Genomic DNA, 16,175 nt, shown 5'->3' on the forward strand with positions numbered 1-16,175 from the left:
GAGCGATTTATGGAAGTGAGGGTAGAGATGTTCTATTTCTGTCTGCAACAAGAGCCAACGTCAGAGAACAGAGGCAGACTATTACAGGCAGAAAGACAGATCGTAGGGCTGGTGAGGGGCTTATATTTCACTCTGTAAGGGGTCTTACACAAGGATTTTGTCTATGTGCGTGTGTGTGTGTGTGTATGTGCACAAATGATATATAACAGCAGAGAAAGAGCGACTATGTGCCTGTGTTGTATGTGCAAACAGAGGAAGATTATGTTTCATAAAGAGCAGTCTGTCAGGCAAAGATTTTTCAAATATTTCTGTGGAAAAGTCGAGGGCAGAGTTGTATGACAAGAAAAAATCCTTTGTGGAATACGTCACCTCTCTCCTTTTCTCTCTCTCTCCTTTCTGTCTGTGAAAACTGCTCAGCCAAGGCAATGTATTATTCATGGACGTGTCCTGAGTCTCTGACTGCTGGGATGCAGACTCAGGAAAAGGGAGAGTGCAATCTTTTCAAATGCACAGTTATATAGAACACATACAATGTATTTACAAGACACCTTAAAACTGTCAAATCACACAAGGTATTTTAAAAATTAATCATATTGGGCAGTGTGTCTCTGTCTCTTTTTCCTTTTGAGACGTAGGGGTCCAAGATATTTTCTCTGGAAATTCTAATGCAGTGGTGACAAAGCTGTTTGCTGTTGAACATATTTACTGGGCTAAAAGTAAGTAAGAGTGTCAGTAAATGTATGTTTTGCAATAACACTTAATTTAAATTTGATTCAATTTTACATGGGCCATTCTACAGAATTGGTCCAAATTGCTGTCCCACAACCAAAAAAACACATTTAAAAAGCATTTAAGTATTCAAATATTAGATCCTTCTATTATCTTTTGAAACCCACAGCAATATTTAAAATGTCAGTAAGCTTAATATATTCAAAATCATCATTTATTGGGTACTTTCAGTTGGAAGGTGGCTATCCAGAACCCTAACCCTAAATTTCAACTTATGAAATAGATGTTGAAACAATTTTTGTGTTCTTTTCCATTGTTGTTTTTACAAATATCTTTTAAGTTTAAAATATATATTTATTTTATTATATTTTCTTTGTAAATTATGAAACTTTTTGTAAATAAACGTGTCCCGCATTTTCACGTCACTACCGAAACACTATGTTTTAGTCCATTGACTGAGATTGATTTTAACCCTTTAACTGTCAGTCCCATTTTTGAACATAGACAAAGAAATGCACTATCCAGACTTACATTTTTATAATTCATGAATGAAAACATTTTGTAATATGATTTTGATGTACATTTTCCATGGTAATGCAATGTCTGATTTTAAAATGCCTTTCAAAGGATGAATTTTGAGATTTTAAGTTTTGAGCTGATATATAATTTCTTATGATGTCTAAAGCGTGATAGGGAAAAAAGGCAACGAAGAAAGTCTTTTGTGACAAAGGTCAGAACTCATGTTATGATGTAGATTTTGAAAGTGGCACTCTTGACATACCTCTACATAATTTCTAACACAAAAATATGGTAAAATATCTATGTAGGAGTCTTTCCAACGATGTATAGTTTGTCATGATTAGATTAGGATTTATTTGTAATATGGTGAAGTAAACTTAGGCGTCCCACAGGGGGGACAGTAACAGTTAAAGGGTTAACACCCCCCTACATCGTCTCTCTCTCACTCATAGCTACATGGTGAGTAGACAGGCCCCATCATTTTGAGGTAAATGTGTTCAAAAGTCTGAAAATCAGTATGTAACTTGTAAGAAGGTAAGAATGTCACTACTTAACATCATTATTCTATAATTAAACATACATTTTTGGGAGTTATTCCATAACATGTAGTTTTTATATGTGTACCACTGTTCAGAACTGTGCTAGCTAACCATGTGCTGATTAGCATCTTTGAGATATGGTCAAAAGTATCTAAATTGTCACTACCAAAACATCTGGTAGAATTTCGGTAGTCACATCTTTCTTTTTTTTGGGGTGTTATTCCATTAAACGGTCACTACCGAAACAATCATGACTGAAACATGTCATTGTTTCAGTAGTGACAAAAGAACACATAATCCTCTATTTGGGGGAAATAAACAAAATTTTAGTACAGTTATGCAAATTATAGTATTTTAATATGTTTTAGTATCTGTGGGTTAAAATTGTGTAATGTGATGTGGTCGTGGGGAAGATTTTATTAACTAAAATATAAAGGAATCATGTCCAAATTATTTTACCATTATAGTTTTACAGTTCTACCCTTTATTTCACTGGGCAAACACATCCTAGGCCATAGTATGGAAAATGGTCAAGCACATACTGTTATTGTTAGAGGCCCACTAGTGAGGCCATGGTATAGAAAACCATCTGTTTCCCATGAGTAGTTACTCCAGGGACCCCCAATAACTAAGGCTGACATGTTTGTGTGAGAAGACCAATATAAAAAGCTGTCTCTGACCAAGTAGGATCAGTTCTCTATAGAAAACTTGGCTTGATTGTTTCAGCAATAAAGTCTAGCTTTTGGTGTCAAACCTGAGACCTAAGAGTATTTCTTCAACGGGAAAGAGGGAAACCACAACAGTCGCTACCAAAACATTACTGCCACTACCGAAAATGTGCTGTCACGACCAAAGCATGGGATGTTCTGTCAAAAATAAAGTATACTGAATGATCAACTAAGATGTTATGATAGTGTTTGGTTCAAAGTATATTCAAACTAATGAATCCTTCTTAAGTTTGAAATCAGTATGATCAGCTTTTTGCATTTTACAAAGAAAAATTGGGTTCAAAATATAACAAAACTCATAAATTCAGATAAAATATTGTTGAAGTTGTAATTATAATTAATTTACCTCTGAAGTTTTTAATAAAATAGAAAATATTGGCATGGAAGTACAAATCTTAATAGGTCAATATAACCATTCTTATTAAATTCTATATTACTCTTTTTCAGTAGTGACAAATTTGGGGAGATGACAAATATTCCAAAACTTTCTGAGATTACAATATGAGAATTAACTGCACAATTATTAGAAATGTGTACCTTGGATATTATACAATATGCATACATACAAAATTTGTGGAAAAACACATTTCCAGCTCTGACTTTGACCCAGTTCTGTAAAATGGCCCATTTATATATATATATGTATATATATATATATATATTTTTTTTTTTTTTTAATAAATTAACTTCAATAAAATAAACAGGATGGTACAAATAAAAAAGAAATGTAATGTGAAGGTTATTGAGGCCCTCTAGTGGACACCAACTCGGTGGTTTGGCTATAGATTTAATATACATAATTATAATTACATTTCAGTCACATTTATTTTAAATTAATTTCGTGTATATAATTCATTTTAATTGTACTGTACAGTTATATTGTAACTGATTTTTATATTTTGTTGTTTTTTTATACTGTTGGGGATGTGCACTAACAAAGATAGTCGAAAAAGAACTTCACAATTCAAGAATACTCACGCAATGTGGTGAACTTTGAAGTCAACATTTGTTTAAAAACACATTTTCTAGTGACAGATTGACTAATAACTGCAAAATCCATTTCCTGTACGTATTACGTTGTTAGCGGAAGTAAACAAAGAGCACGTCGCGGTTCAGCACAGTACCTGACATGCGTGAGATGATGTGTTTATTGTCCTTGTTAAATATCCTGTAATTTTGTTTGGCATAGTATAGATTATTACATTGTCATTATCTAATTTGTGGAGTCTAACGTGTTTGTTATACTCGATAAATACATAATTTGTTAATTCTTTAGCTTGCTGAATATGTAGCTTTAGCATGGCTAGCAGAGTAGCAGTAGTTTTTTGAAATCTATTTCAGTCTCTTAAATCTTTCTGGACAAGCATAGAGATTAACATTTGGAGGACAACACTACAGTTTCGATCTCGAAAACATATAAACTAGCAAAACCATTTAAAAAAGGCGGTCTATATTCGTTTAAGCATCAGAAATGAACGGGCAAGCTGAAGTAGAGGTGGATTACAAGAGAAAATACAAAAATCTCAAACGCAAATTAAAGTTTCTGGTATATGTGAGTATCTTTTTCCTCAATGTTCATTTTTTAATTTATCATTTTAGATTGTTGTTAACCCTCCGTCTTAATTTTTTTTTTTTGTTGTTCAGGAGCAAGAATGTTTTCAGGAGGAGCTGAGAAGAGCTCAGAGGAAACTATTAAAAGTTTCTAGAGACAAAAGGTAGAACCTGTAGTGGAAGTTATCAATTTTTACTCTTGTTTGACCCACATGCACATAATTAAACACTTGTTTTGTGTCAGTTTTCTGTTGGACAGACTGTTGCAGTATGAAAGGGTGGATGAAGAGTCTTCTGGTAAGTCTCCAATGAATGTTGGTCTGCACACCTCTAGGAACCTTCAAGGGATATTGTGTGCTAAGAGTGTTTTTGTTTTCAGACTCTGATGCAACAGTTTCCTCAGACAGTGATGGAGAAGGAGCCAGAGAGAGAGAGAGAGAAGCAGGGAAAAAGTTAGTTTGCAGCATGTGATTTTTTTTTATTTTTTTTTTTATGCAGTACAGTTTAAAATTTTGGGCTCAGTAAGATTAATTTAGTTGCAATAAAGACTTTTATGTTATTAAAAATTTTACAGATTACAAACTTTTACATGGTTTGTTATAACTACTAATCTTTAGAATTTTCTTTTCACTAAAGAATCTTAAGAAAAATTGGTTTTTACAAAAATACTGAGCCGTTTTTGTCAATTTTGTAGCATTAATAATAATAATAATAATAACAAGATGTTTCATGAGCACCAAATCAGCATATTAGAATGATTTCTGAAGGATCATGTGCTTTTCAAAAGTACGCTCTGTATGTAATTCATTTTAATGCATTTATATTGTAACCGATTTTTATATTTTGTTGTTATTTTTATACTGTTGGGGATGTACACTAACAAAGATAGTCAAAAAAGAACTTCACAATCCAAGAATACTCACGCAATATGGCGGTGAACTTTGAAATCAAAATTTGTTTAAAAATAAATTTTCTAGTGACAGATTGGCTAATGACTGCAAAATCCATTTCCTGTACGTATTATGTTGTTAGCGGAAGTAAACAAAGAGCATGTCGCGGTTCAGCACAGTACCTGACATGCGTGAGATGTGACTTCTTGAGAAAAATTGGCTTTCACAAAAATACTAAGCCGTTTTTGTCAATTTTGTAACATTAATAATAATAATAATATGTTTCTTGAGCACCAAATCAGCATATAAGAATGATTTCTGAAGGATCATGTGAGTAAAGGCTGCTGAAAATTTAGTTTTGCCATCACAAGAATAAATTATATTTTTTAATATATTAAAATGGAAAACATTTATTTCAGATTGTCATAATATTTTACAATATTGCTGTTTTGACTGTATCTTTGATCAAATAAATCCAGTCTTGATGAGCATAAGAGATGTCTTAAAAAATTTAAAGCATTTAAAAAAAAAAAAAAAACTCAAACTGAGTATAGAGACCTTTAATGAGATGTTAAATACACATTTTAATGCATGTTTGGTTTTGGAATTTTGCCATAGTCTGAATTACATAAGACTGCATTGCATTTGTAGTTCAAATGCTAATGTCTACCACTCTGACTATTTACCTTTCAATCATCTATTGAGCTTAAAAATGTTTAGTTTGCCCTGACACATGCTGCTTAGAAGAAATAACCATCTGAATGAAAAAAGATTTGTGAAAGCACAACATTTTATATGCACAAGACTTCATAGAACATAGTAACTCATATGCAATGACAGTTAAAGTACTTTTGAATAAGTTATGAATGCAAATTCCCTTCAGAAAGAAAAAAAAATTTAAGTAGATTTTGGGAAGCAAATAAATTTAAGACAGGTGTGGCAACTTTTCTGTTTTGCTCAAAGTAACATGCTTTGTATAAATGATTTCTGCTGTTGCCTGTTTTTAAATTTTTTATAGCTCTGTCTCTATAGTAAATGTATTGGTTTGTCTTTCAGAAGGAGGAGTCCTGGAATTCCTCCTGTCCCTTCGTCTTCATCTCCTCATCTCTCACTCCTGTCCCGCTCTGGTGCGGTTCCTCTCCAGTCATCTGCTCCGGCACAGTACCTCAACACTGTGAGTACATCACACCCCCATGTGCGCTCTATACGTTTCATACTATACGTACCGCACTCATATTTTTCAGTTACTCACATTGTTTTTGTCACCTGTTAATTTGTCATTTTATTCATTTTTTTCTCTCTTTTTGTCTTCACCTCACCTGGTTTATATGGACATCACACACATCACTCTGGGCACGCTGGGTGTGTGTGTGGGAATGACTGGTACTCTTTGATCACCTTGTGTGTATGGGTGTGTGATTCTGGGTGAGCAGTTACCCTTCCCTCCTGAGTATTTGGCTCCCTCTGCTGAGCGAGTGAAGAAAGAGAGAAAAACAAAACTGGCCAAACACAGGAAAGACGGTTCAGGGAAGGTGAGAGAGGGAAAGAGAGGTTGACGCTGGAAACACAGTGGCCTAGATTCATGTGGCCTACACTGTTTGTCATAATCTTACAGTTATAGTAACACACTTCTCTTTATGAATTTTAGTTACATGTGATGCTGAAATGCAGTCTAATAACAGACATTTCTCTGCTTCTTCCTATTATTCAGGTGGTTGGCCCACTCACGTCCAGTTACCCTGCAGGCAGTGGTGCAGCTGGGGGTGCGAGTGGGCCGTTCAGCTGGGTCCCACAGCAGATGTTGAGTGAGGATGCAGCCGAGGAAGAGGGGGATAGTGAAGGAGAGAGTGACCGAGGAGAGGAGGAGAGAGGAGAAGGTGACGAGGCAGAGCTGGTTATTGACATACCCAATGAGTGAAGGTAATAGACAAATACAGGGCTCTGTTAGCATTTAGCAGGAGCTACAACTACTGAAAAAGATTAGTTCACTTTCAGAATAAAAATTGCAATGGAAGCCAATGGTTTGAAGGTCCAAATTGCAGTTTCAGTCCAGCTTTAAAAGGCTCTACATGATCCCAACCAAGGAATAAGGGTCTTATCTAGCAAAACAAAGTAATTTTCTAAAAAAATAAAAATGCATATACTGTTTTACCACAAATGCTCATCTTGCACTAGCCCTGCGATGCACATCTGCAGCTTCATGCGTTATGTAATCACGCATGGTTAGTAGTTAGCATATGTCTGTGTACTTTGATTAAAAAAAAAATAGGATAGGACGAAAAACTCCATTTCATTTTCTCCTCCAACTTCAAAATCGTCCGACATCGTTGTTCTGCCTTTGTTTGTAAAGGACTTTCTTGTAAACACTGGATTGCTACTTCCGCCTACATTACGTGTGATCTTTCCAAAGTGACTACGTAATCCGTGAAGTCAAGCTAGTGCAATACGAGAATTTGTGGTAAAAATGTATATACGTTGTGTTTTTTTAGAAAATGGTCGATCGTTCTGCTAGTAAAACCCTTATTCCTTGGCTGGGATCCTGTGGAGCCCTTTGAAGCTGCATTAAAACTACAGTTTGAACCTTCAGTCTGCTGATCCCCATTGAAGGCCACTATATGGAGAAAAATCCTGGAATGTTTTCCTCAAAAACCTATTATTAGGAATTTATTAGGAAATTTTTATTCTGGAAGTGAACTAATCAATGAATTCAAAATACACACAGGTTGCTTTTCCAGGGCTCAACAATAAGAATGGAAAATTAATGTTATCTAGCTGGTTAACAAACACTACTGTTCAAAAGTTTGGGGTCCATAAGATATATATTTTTTAAAATGCGTCTCTTATGCTCACCAAGACTTCATTTATTTGTTTAAAAATACAGTAAATGTTTGTAAAATATTATTACAATATAAAATAACTGTTTTCTGTTATAACCTAATTTAAATTAAACCTAATTGCTGTGATGGAAAAGCTGAATGTTTACTTCAGATATTCCGTGTCACATAGTCCTTCAGAAATCATTCTAATATTCTGCTCAAGAAACATTTCTTATGATTACCAATGTTGAAAACCGTTGTGCTGCTCAATATTTTTTTTAATGCATTTTTTTCAGAATTTTTTGATCAAAAGTCAGTAGAAAGTTAATAGAAAGTTCAGATAAGCCACATATATTCGAAGTAGAAATGAAAGTAACAATGTAAAAGTCATCACTTTCGAGGTGGGGGATTAGCCTAAATTTAGCGATGTGTGGGGAACTGCGTCAACGAGCCACAGCACAGCAAAGCATTGACTGAAGTGGCCACTTCAGAGCTGCAACGTGCAGCAGACGTGTGCAGTACAGAGGGTCGAAACACATGCCGAAGCCGCAATCTACTCCGGTTGCCGCGTCGGAGCCGTAACGCTCAGCAGACGTGTGCAGTGTGTGGTAAGAGATGTATTCATCATACAGTGTAGATAACGTTAGCTTCACTTATAACGTGAATGTTTTTTTTTAAATGCATAAACTTGCACTAGAATAGGCTAGGCTAATCAGTGATGATGTTCTTTGATAATGTTAGGCTGCTTTTAGCCTTATGCTGGAACTGGTTTCGGGCAATGAAACTTAAGTATGTAAATAATTAAATACATTAGCACGATAATATCATGTATTGGCGGTCTTGCAGGATGACGATAGGACCCAACACTACTGTAGCGCATTATTTACTCAGCCTCCATGCATCCTAGGTGTATATGACTTCCTTCTTTCAGACGAAAAGGCCTCCTGTAGCGAATCAATGCGTTTTTGTAAGAGAATTATCTATATTTAAAACGTAAGAATCAGTTTAATCTAGCTTACGTTAACAGTTGACACGGAACTTGCTTCTTTGACAAGGGTGTGGCAGTAGTGAAACACTGTCTAGGATGTTGACCAATCGCAGTGGGACAGCTAACCAATCACAACACATTTTGTTTTTCGGAAGGCGGGCCTTCATTAAACCCGGAACTAATCGAGCCATATGTACCAGGCTGGGAGAAATGTGTTGTAATAATGTAAATTATGTTAAAAATAATGCGTTTTTCAAACCACCAAGCATGAAAGCATGTTCTAGTACACCCCCAAAACAAAATCAAGACTTTGTAAAAAAGCATAGTAGTACCCCTTTAATAAACTTTCTCTAATAGTTTACTGATACGGTTGTTTATTGTTTTCATAAAATGTTATTTTCTGCAGCAAAATGTCTTGCAGGTCAAGGGGGTGCAGGTCAATTTTGATTGCAACTGTAAATATAAAAGAAAACTTAATGATAAAAGAAGATAGAAAGCGTAACATTTAATAAAAAATCTAAATATTTCTAGCAAATGTAAAATTGCATGCTGTGACTAATAATTGATCATTTTATTTTTGGTGGGGCTTGTGAAGGTGTTGGCAGGACAACCAAAAATGTTATTGTTGAGCCCTGTTTTGTGAACTTGTTCTGCGCACCTTGCATAAACATATTATTAGATCATTCAGATCCTTCTAGACAGGTAAGTACTCCATTTATCCAGTGTGGGAAATTGGAGATTGACCAAGTAAAAAGGATTTTGTGATCGTCATTAGGAAAATTGGATCTGTGTTAAGTTGGCGTTCGGTTGTATAACAGCTTGTGTTACAAAAAAACCTGACTCATTGTGGATACTGGATAGGCTTATTTTTAAAGACTGCTGAGCTGCAATGTTTTAACTGTAAGCATGCCGTAAATGTATAGCTGCGCGACAGCATTTAGACAATAAGAATACAGGGAGAGAGTGAGTGAGCAGAAGAAAGAGAGAAAAACACACTGAGATTGAGAGAGCCACACCCATTTTACCCAGGAGCACATCAACACTAGCCCAGGCAAGTTGCTGTGGGATTATAGAACACACACACACACACACACACACACACACACACCATGAACATGAACTAGATCAGAACAGAGCAGTTTATTACTAGAAACATGTTGTGTCTCTAAAAAAAGATATTACGTTAATGCAATTAAAATCTTTTTCTTTTTTCCCACAGGTGCTAAAGAAGCTTCAAGCAAAACAATTGTTTTTCAACATCATTTTTACTATCTTCTGTTATTTAGTTTTTATTATTAAATATTTAAAATCCTCCCCTGTGTTTCCATCTGTACTTTCTGTGCTGAGTAGTTTTTGAGTCACTGCACCAGCACTTATTTTCATACACCACCTCTGACTTGTGAAATACCAAATGTATGACTGGACCTTCTTTTCTTTGTTTGGCCTGTAGATGATGTCACAAGGCCTTTTTGCCCATAAAAATGACTTTAAATGTAAAAATGGCATGCTGTAGTGTTGATGCTGGGGAATGTTGACACACAGGTAGTCATTAAGGCGTGTGAGAGGTGTGGGTACTGGTTTGTGTGCATTATAGCAATACTAAGATGAGGTGTAGTCAGAAAGTGTGATTTAGAAAGGGAGGGATGGATGAAAGAGAGTGAGAGAGTGAAAGGGGGAGGGATGAAGAAGGTGAGATTGTGCTCAGACTCATTCTGCATAGCCGAAGAGAGGGAGAGAGAGTGTAGCAGGAGCTTGTTTTTGTGTAGCTGCTAGTTCAGCACTGTTAGCTGCAGTCTCTGCTTCGTTGTACTGAGGGTTTCGGCCATGCTGCCCAAACTCGCTGTGATCCTCTCTGCAGTGCTGTTTAATGCTGTTGTCTGGGCAAGTACACACACGGATCACGATCCAGGGTTCTCCCAGTGTCAAGAGTGTTTTTTCAGGGGCACACCTCCACACTCTCTGGCTGAGCTGGGTTTGGAGCAGAGGTGTCACGGGCATCTGACAGGACGGCCTTTTGCGTCGCTCTATAATGCCAACTGCCAAACCACCGTCTATACAGCTCTTCACCTCAGCTTGAATAATGGATGGGGCAGAGGAGAGCAGAGCACGGTGAGACACGATGTTTTTCTCTGTCTTAGTCACTGTCTTAGAGCTTGTATAGACTTCAGAGGAAGATTTGAACATGTGCATTTGCTAAAAATGCATGGTTGTGATGAAGTGTTGCCTGTTATTTTCTTGTGTACTAAATGAATGTAAGTACAGGTTATGGATGACTGAATTTTTGAGTCATTACAGTTTCTGCTGACAAGGCTGTCAAGTCAAGCGGAAGAGAAAAAGCTTGGCATTTCATGAACCATTTTTGGAAGGATCAATAAGATGAATCTTATTTTTGTTCTATTCATTTATTCAAAAATGTAAAAATGCAGGTTGCACACCGACTCGAATACACCTATGATAAGCATGTTTTTAATTTGTACATTAAAAGTTAGTGCATTTTAAGAATATTATTAATATTATTAGATTAAAAACAGACTCGTCATAGAAGTGTTGTATTCCACTGCTTAAATTAATTGCATTTTTGATTTTTTTATACCTAAATATATACATATTTACATTAAATAAATGTAGGCTAATAAAACGATTTTTAACAAATTGTAACAAAATTGCTTCGATTCTTATTACAATTTGGAAAACATGTCTGCAAAGTCATACTGTGCAACCAACATGCAGAAAACAAACAGGAAATTACATCATAGAGAGTTTCCCTGGAGACCCGGTGTGTCAAGGCCAGTAATTCTCCTAAAATATCCCATAATTAGACCTTTTTTATGACAAGATGATGGTAATTCTGGTCGTAAAATGTCATGTGGTGCAGCTCCCCAGTATCTACGATCAATATACACAACCAGTCAAAAGTTTTTGAACAGTTAGGATTTTTTGTTTTTATTTGTGTGCATTTATTTGATCCAAAATGCAACAAATTCCTATGATCAAAGCTAATTTTTCAGCATCATTACTCCATTCTTCAGTGTCACATGATACTTCAGAAATCTTTCTAATATGCTGATTTGCTGCTCAAGAAACATTTTTTTTTTGTTATTATTAATATTTAAAACAGTTAAACATTTTTTCAGGATTCTTTGAATATAAAGATTCAAAGATCAGCATTTGTCTGAAATTACAAGGTTTTCTAACATTATACACTATACCATTCAGAGCCACTAAACTATACCATTTTTAGGAAAAAAAAAAAGTAGAAATTAATACTTATATTTAGCAAGGATGTTTTAAACTGATCAAAAGTGATGATTAAAAATTTATAATATTACAAAAAAATCTATTTCAGATAAATGCTGTTCTCCTAAACTTTCTATTCATCAAAGAAACCTGAAACAATTCTACTCAGCTGTTTTCAAAATCATAGTATTAATAATAAATGTTTTTGAGCAGCAAATCAGAATATTAGAATGATTTCTGAAGGATCATGTGACTGGAGTAATGATGCTAAAAAATCAGCTTTGAAATCACAGGAATAAATTGCATTTGAATATATATTCAAATAGAGTACGGTTATATTACATAGTAAAAATATTTCAAAATTTTACTGTTTTTGCTGTACTTTGGATGAAATAAATGCAGATTTGGTGAACAGAAGAGACTTATTTTAAAAACATAAAAAATCTTAAAAAAGCACATTTTTAAGAACTTTTTAAAGATTTTTGATTTCTTTATGGACTGATATACTGACAATGTTAAGACAATCTAAATGAGTTGAATTAACAAGGCTATTCATGAAACTGACTCAGAACAGGTTGTTTCGTTCAGTCACACCTCAAAACAAACAACTCATTCCTTTCGTTCATCCACAAAACTCCCAGTTTTCAAATTCTTTATGTAATGAGAACACTGTCATTATTTTTTCACCCTCATGTCCTTCCAAAAATCTTCAGAACAAAAGATATTTTATATAAATTCTGAGTTGTTGTTGTTTTGTCCATATAGTGAAAATTTAAAATTTTTTAATATATATTTTACATTTTAAAAGTAAGTCACACAGGTTTAAAATTACATTAAGGTGACAATTGAAAATTATGTCAGAATTTTCATTTTTGGGTGAGCAATCCTTGAATGTAAAATATGCAGTTTTGTCCGTTTGTATTGTGGATAAATGAATTTTAATGTATTATTTTGCAATTAACCAAGTGATTAGGTGAATCTATGTTTTTTTTTTAACCCATCAGCAGGATGCCAAAGAAGAGATCAATGACCTGTCCCCCGTGGCAATCCCAGCTCTTTATAGAGGAACCACTAATGAGACCCCATCACCCCATTCCAACTACCCTCTCCTCAAATGGGATGCTCTAACAGCAGAATTCATACGGAGCTCCGTCATGCCAACGTGTTCAAAGACGAATGGAGATGTCTATGTTCAGATTGGTTTGGGAGGGTTTAATGAGTGCAGGGGGAAACTGTTGTGGTCAGCAGTGTGCTGTGCTGCGTCAGATGGAGAAGGTAGTTTCAGTTTTGGGCTAGTGAAGGAGGGCGACATGAAGGTGCTCAGCATTAAGGCTTTAGAGGAGCTAACAGGCGTTAGAGGCCTGTTTTCAGGAGGCTGCGGTGAAGCAGGACATCATAGCGAAGAGGAACTTGGATTGCTTTTGAAAAAGCAATTGGATGGGATCAAAACACCCAACTCTGATGTGCAAAGTGAAGAACACGTTGACAAACACTCTCAGGAAGAAGAAATATTAGAATCAGGAAACGAAAAACTGACTTCGGAGGATGTTAAAGGTGAAGCCAGAAGCTACACATCATCTTCAAGCTCAGACATGGACATTCTGGAGAGCACCAATGAGACGGAGAGCTCAGAGTCTGTCCTCCTCAAAGTTTTGTCCTCCACCATCTATCTCCTTTACGCCCCTTTCTCTCCGATTGTAAACAGAGTCATTAACCTTCCCTTCCAGCTAACCTTCATTCTTCAGGAAGATTTGGCTATTCTGGCTGCGGTGCCTGTTGACAGCTACACTTTGGTCAACAACTTAGTCTCAGGAGTGACTTCTGGCATTTCATGCGTGTTGAACACCTTGTACCAGACAGGAGAAATAAGCGTGTGCACGGCATACTCCTGCCTCAGTCCGTTAGGCGGCAGCCTGTTCGTGGCGTTCCAGGAAGGATTCTTTGGGACGGGAACTCTGGCATCAGACGCCTTGGGGATCGCAACAGGAACGGTGGGGGGTGGTTTTAGGATCATCTGGATGATTCTTGGGTCAGTCTGGGATCAGATGGCAGATTACCTATGTGTCGTATCCTCAGAAATGGGCCACCAGGTGTCAACAGTGGGAAGTGGGGTTGGCAAACTTACCTTGAAAAGTGGAAAGGGGGTGGGCCACATGCTTAACATGGTGGTTTCCATCATAGGTGGAGTACTGGGCAATACAATATCGAATGTCCAGGAAGCTTTTGGAGGGAGCTCAGGGGAATCATCCGAATGGCAAACACCTGAATTGCTGAAACCTGAAGTGGTCGGTGAATAGACTTAAATGTGTGTATATGCCTGTGTTAGATACCTTATTTGCATATTACACCACAAATAGAGTGCATTAGTGCCTACCCACTTTTTCAGCGACCGGAAGTATTTTTCCTATTTATTTTTTCCATAGAGAAGTCTTTGTTAAAGAGTTATAAGCCATGAACCAAACCAAATATAGCTGAAGTCAAAAGTTTACATACACTTTGCAGAATCAGCAAAATATAAAAGGGATCATCCAAAATGCATGTTAATTTTTATTTAGTACTGACCTGAATAAGATATCTTATATAAGAGACGTTTGCATACAGTCCACAAGAGAAAATTTATAAAAATGACTCATTTCAAAAGTTTACATACACTTGATTCTTAATACTGTGTTTTTTAGTGATAATTGTTCATGAGTCCCTTGTTTGTCCTGAACAGTTAAACTGCCTGCTGTTATTCAGAAAAATACCACAAATTCTTTGGTTTTCAGCATTGTTGTGTATTTGAACTCTTTCCAACAATGACAAGGCGAAGGAAATGCAATGCATTAAGAGCGGGGGTGAAACTTTTGACTTTTAAGATCAGGGTAGATTTGACTTATTTTGTCTTCTGGGAAACAGCTAATTGAAACAATATGATATTTAGGCAAAATAAGGAAAATGTACACATCTTCATTCTTTTCAAAAGTTTACACCCCGGCACTTAATGCATCGTTTTTCCTTCTGTAGTGTGTGAGTGTTTGAACCGTCTGTAATAGTTGCATATGAGTCCCTCAGTTGTCCTCAGTGTGAAAAGATGGATTTCACAATCCTACAGTCATACAGTACACAAAAATGCTGAAAAAACAAAGAATTTGTGGGATCTTGTAGCTCACAGTAGGTCTGTCTTAAACGATTTGTAAGTTATTGTTAAAAATCTGTTCTTCTATGGAGAAACTGAATGGGATTTTTACTTCTGGAACCTGACTGTTGCACTCTATAGTGTCTGCACACTGAATATTAACCATATGGCATGTGGTTATGAATCATGAAACCTCTGTTTTACATTCTGCCTTAAAATACCTACATGAGCCTCCTAATTTTTTGGGAAAAAAATGGAAGGTGCAGGGTGATTTGTAACTCTTTCAAGGTGCTGAGAAATGTTTATTAAGTGTAAGAAAGATGATGTAAATGTTGTGAAATGTTGGTCATTTCATCTGACATGCAAAGACCTTGCTGTGTCATGGTTTATATGCTGCAATAAAACCACTTCTCTGTGAGTCACGCTGTCTGTCATTTATAGTTTTATCTATAAACAATGTCTTCAAGGTCATTGATGTAAGTCTACTGATTAAGACTATAAACAGCAAAGAAAGGTGCATAGGTGTGGATAATATTTATAATGTACTTAATGCAAATTATAACAGCACCTGGTTGTACAGTGCATTGCAAAAGTATTCATACCCCTTAATTTTTTTTTACAAATGCTTTAAGTTAAACTGGTTTAAATTACCCCCCCCCCCCCCCACATCAATCTACACTCCATATACCATAATGACAAAGCACAAAACAGATTTGTGACAGCTAACAATTGCAAATTTATTAAACATAAAACACTGAAATAAGTGCATTGCATAAGTATTCATACTCAGTACTTAATCGAAGCACCTTTACAGCCTCGAGTCTTTTGGGTATGATGCAACAAGATTTGCACATCAGCATTTGGCAATTATCTGCCATTCTACACCTCACCTCTTCACCTCAAGCTCAGTCAGCTTGGATGGGGTCTGGCAGACATTTTTCAGGTTTTTCCAGAAATGTCCAGGCTGTGGCAGAGTTGTGTCACACAGTTGTCTATAAGCCACTCTTGGTATGTGCTTCAGGTCATTTTCCTGTTGGAATGTGAACCTTCTGCCCAGTCT

General features: G+C 36.0%; 2 protein-coding genes across 4 annotated transcripts; both read left to right on the top strand.

The window, feature by feature from the left end:
• The first annotated feature begins 3,536 nt into the window (after positions 1–3,536).
• On the top strand, positions 3,537–10,074 carry ino80e (INO80 complex subunit E). 2 transcript variants are annotated; one of them, XM_051131820.1, is made up of 8 exons: positions 3,566–4,067; positions 4,160–4,230; positions 4,311–4,363; positions 4,446–4,518; positions 6,013–6,130; positions 6,390–6,488; positions 6,668–6,876; positions 9,980–10,074. In XM_051131820.1, the coding sequence occupies exons 1-7, from the start codon at positions 3,987–3,989 to the stop codon at positions 6,872–6,874; spliced, it is 702 nt and encodes a 233-aa protein (XP_050987777.1). In that variant the 5' UTR covers positions 3,566–3,986; the 3' UTR covers positions 6,875–6,876; positions 9,980–10,074. The 2 variants fall into 2 exon arrangements, with proteins under 2 accessions (XP_050987778.1, XP_050987777.1); XM_051131821.1 differs by lacking the exon at positions 6,390–6,488 and having other exon boundaries at positions 3,537–4,067.
• A 56-nt stretch (positions 10,075–10,130) lies between these two features.
• On the top strand, positions 10,131–15,533 carry LOC127178740 (uncharacterized). 2 transcript variants are annotated; one of them, XM_051131817.1, is made up of 2 exons: positions 10,131–10,869; positions 13,002–15,533. In XM_051131817.1, exons 1-2 carry the CDS (start codon positions 10,585–10,587, stop codon positions 14,292–14,294), a joined length of 1,578 nt encoding a protein of 525 aa, XP_050987774.1. In that variant the 5' UTR covers positions 10,131–10,584; the 3' UTR covers positions 14,295–15,533. The 2 variants fall into 2 exon arrangements, with proteins under 2 accessions (XP_050987774.1, XP_050987776.1); XM_051131819.1 differs by having other exon boundaries at positions 13,005–15,533.
• The last annotated feature ends 642 nt before the right edge of the window (positions 15,534–16,175 follow it).

This window comes from Labeo rohita, chromosome 16, assembly GCF_022985175.1.
Source record: "Labeo rohita strain BAU-BD-2019 chromosome 16, IGBB_LRoh.1.0, whole genome shotgun sequence".
In the NCBI taxonomy this organism is placed as follows: Eukaryota; Metazoa; Chordata; class Actinopteri; order Cypriniformes; family Cyprinidae; genus Labeo; species Labeo rohita.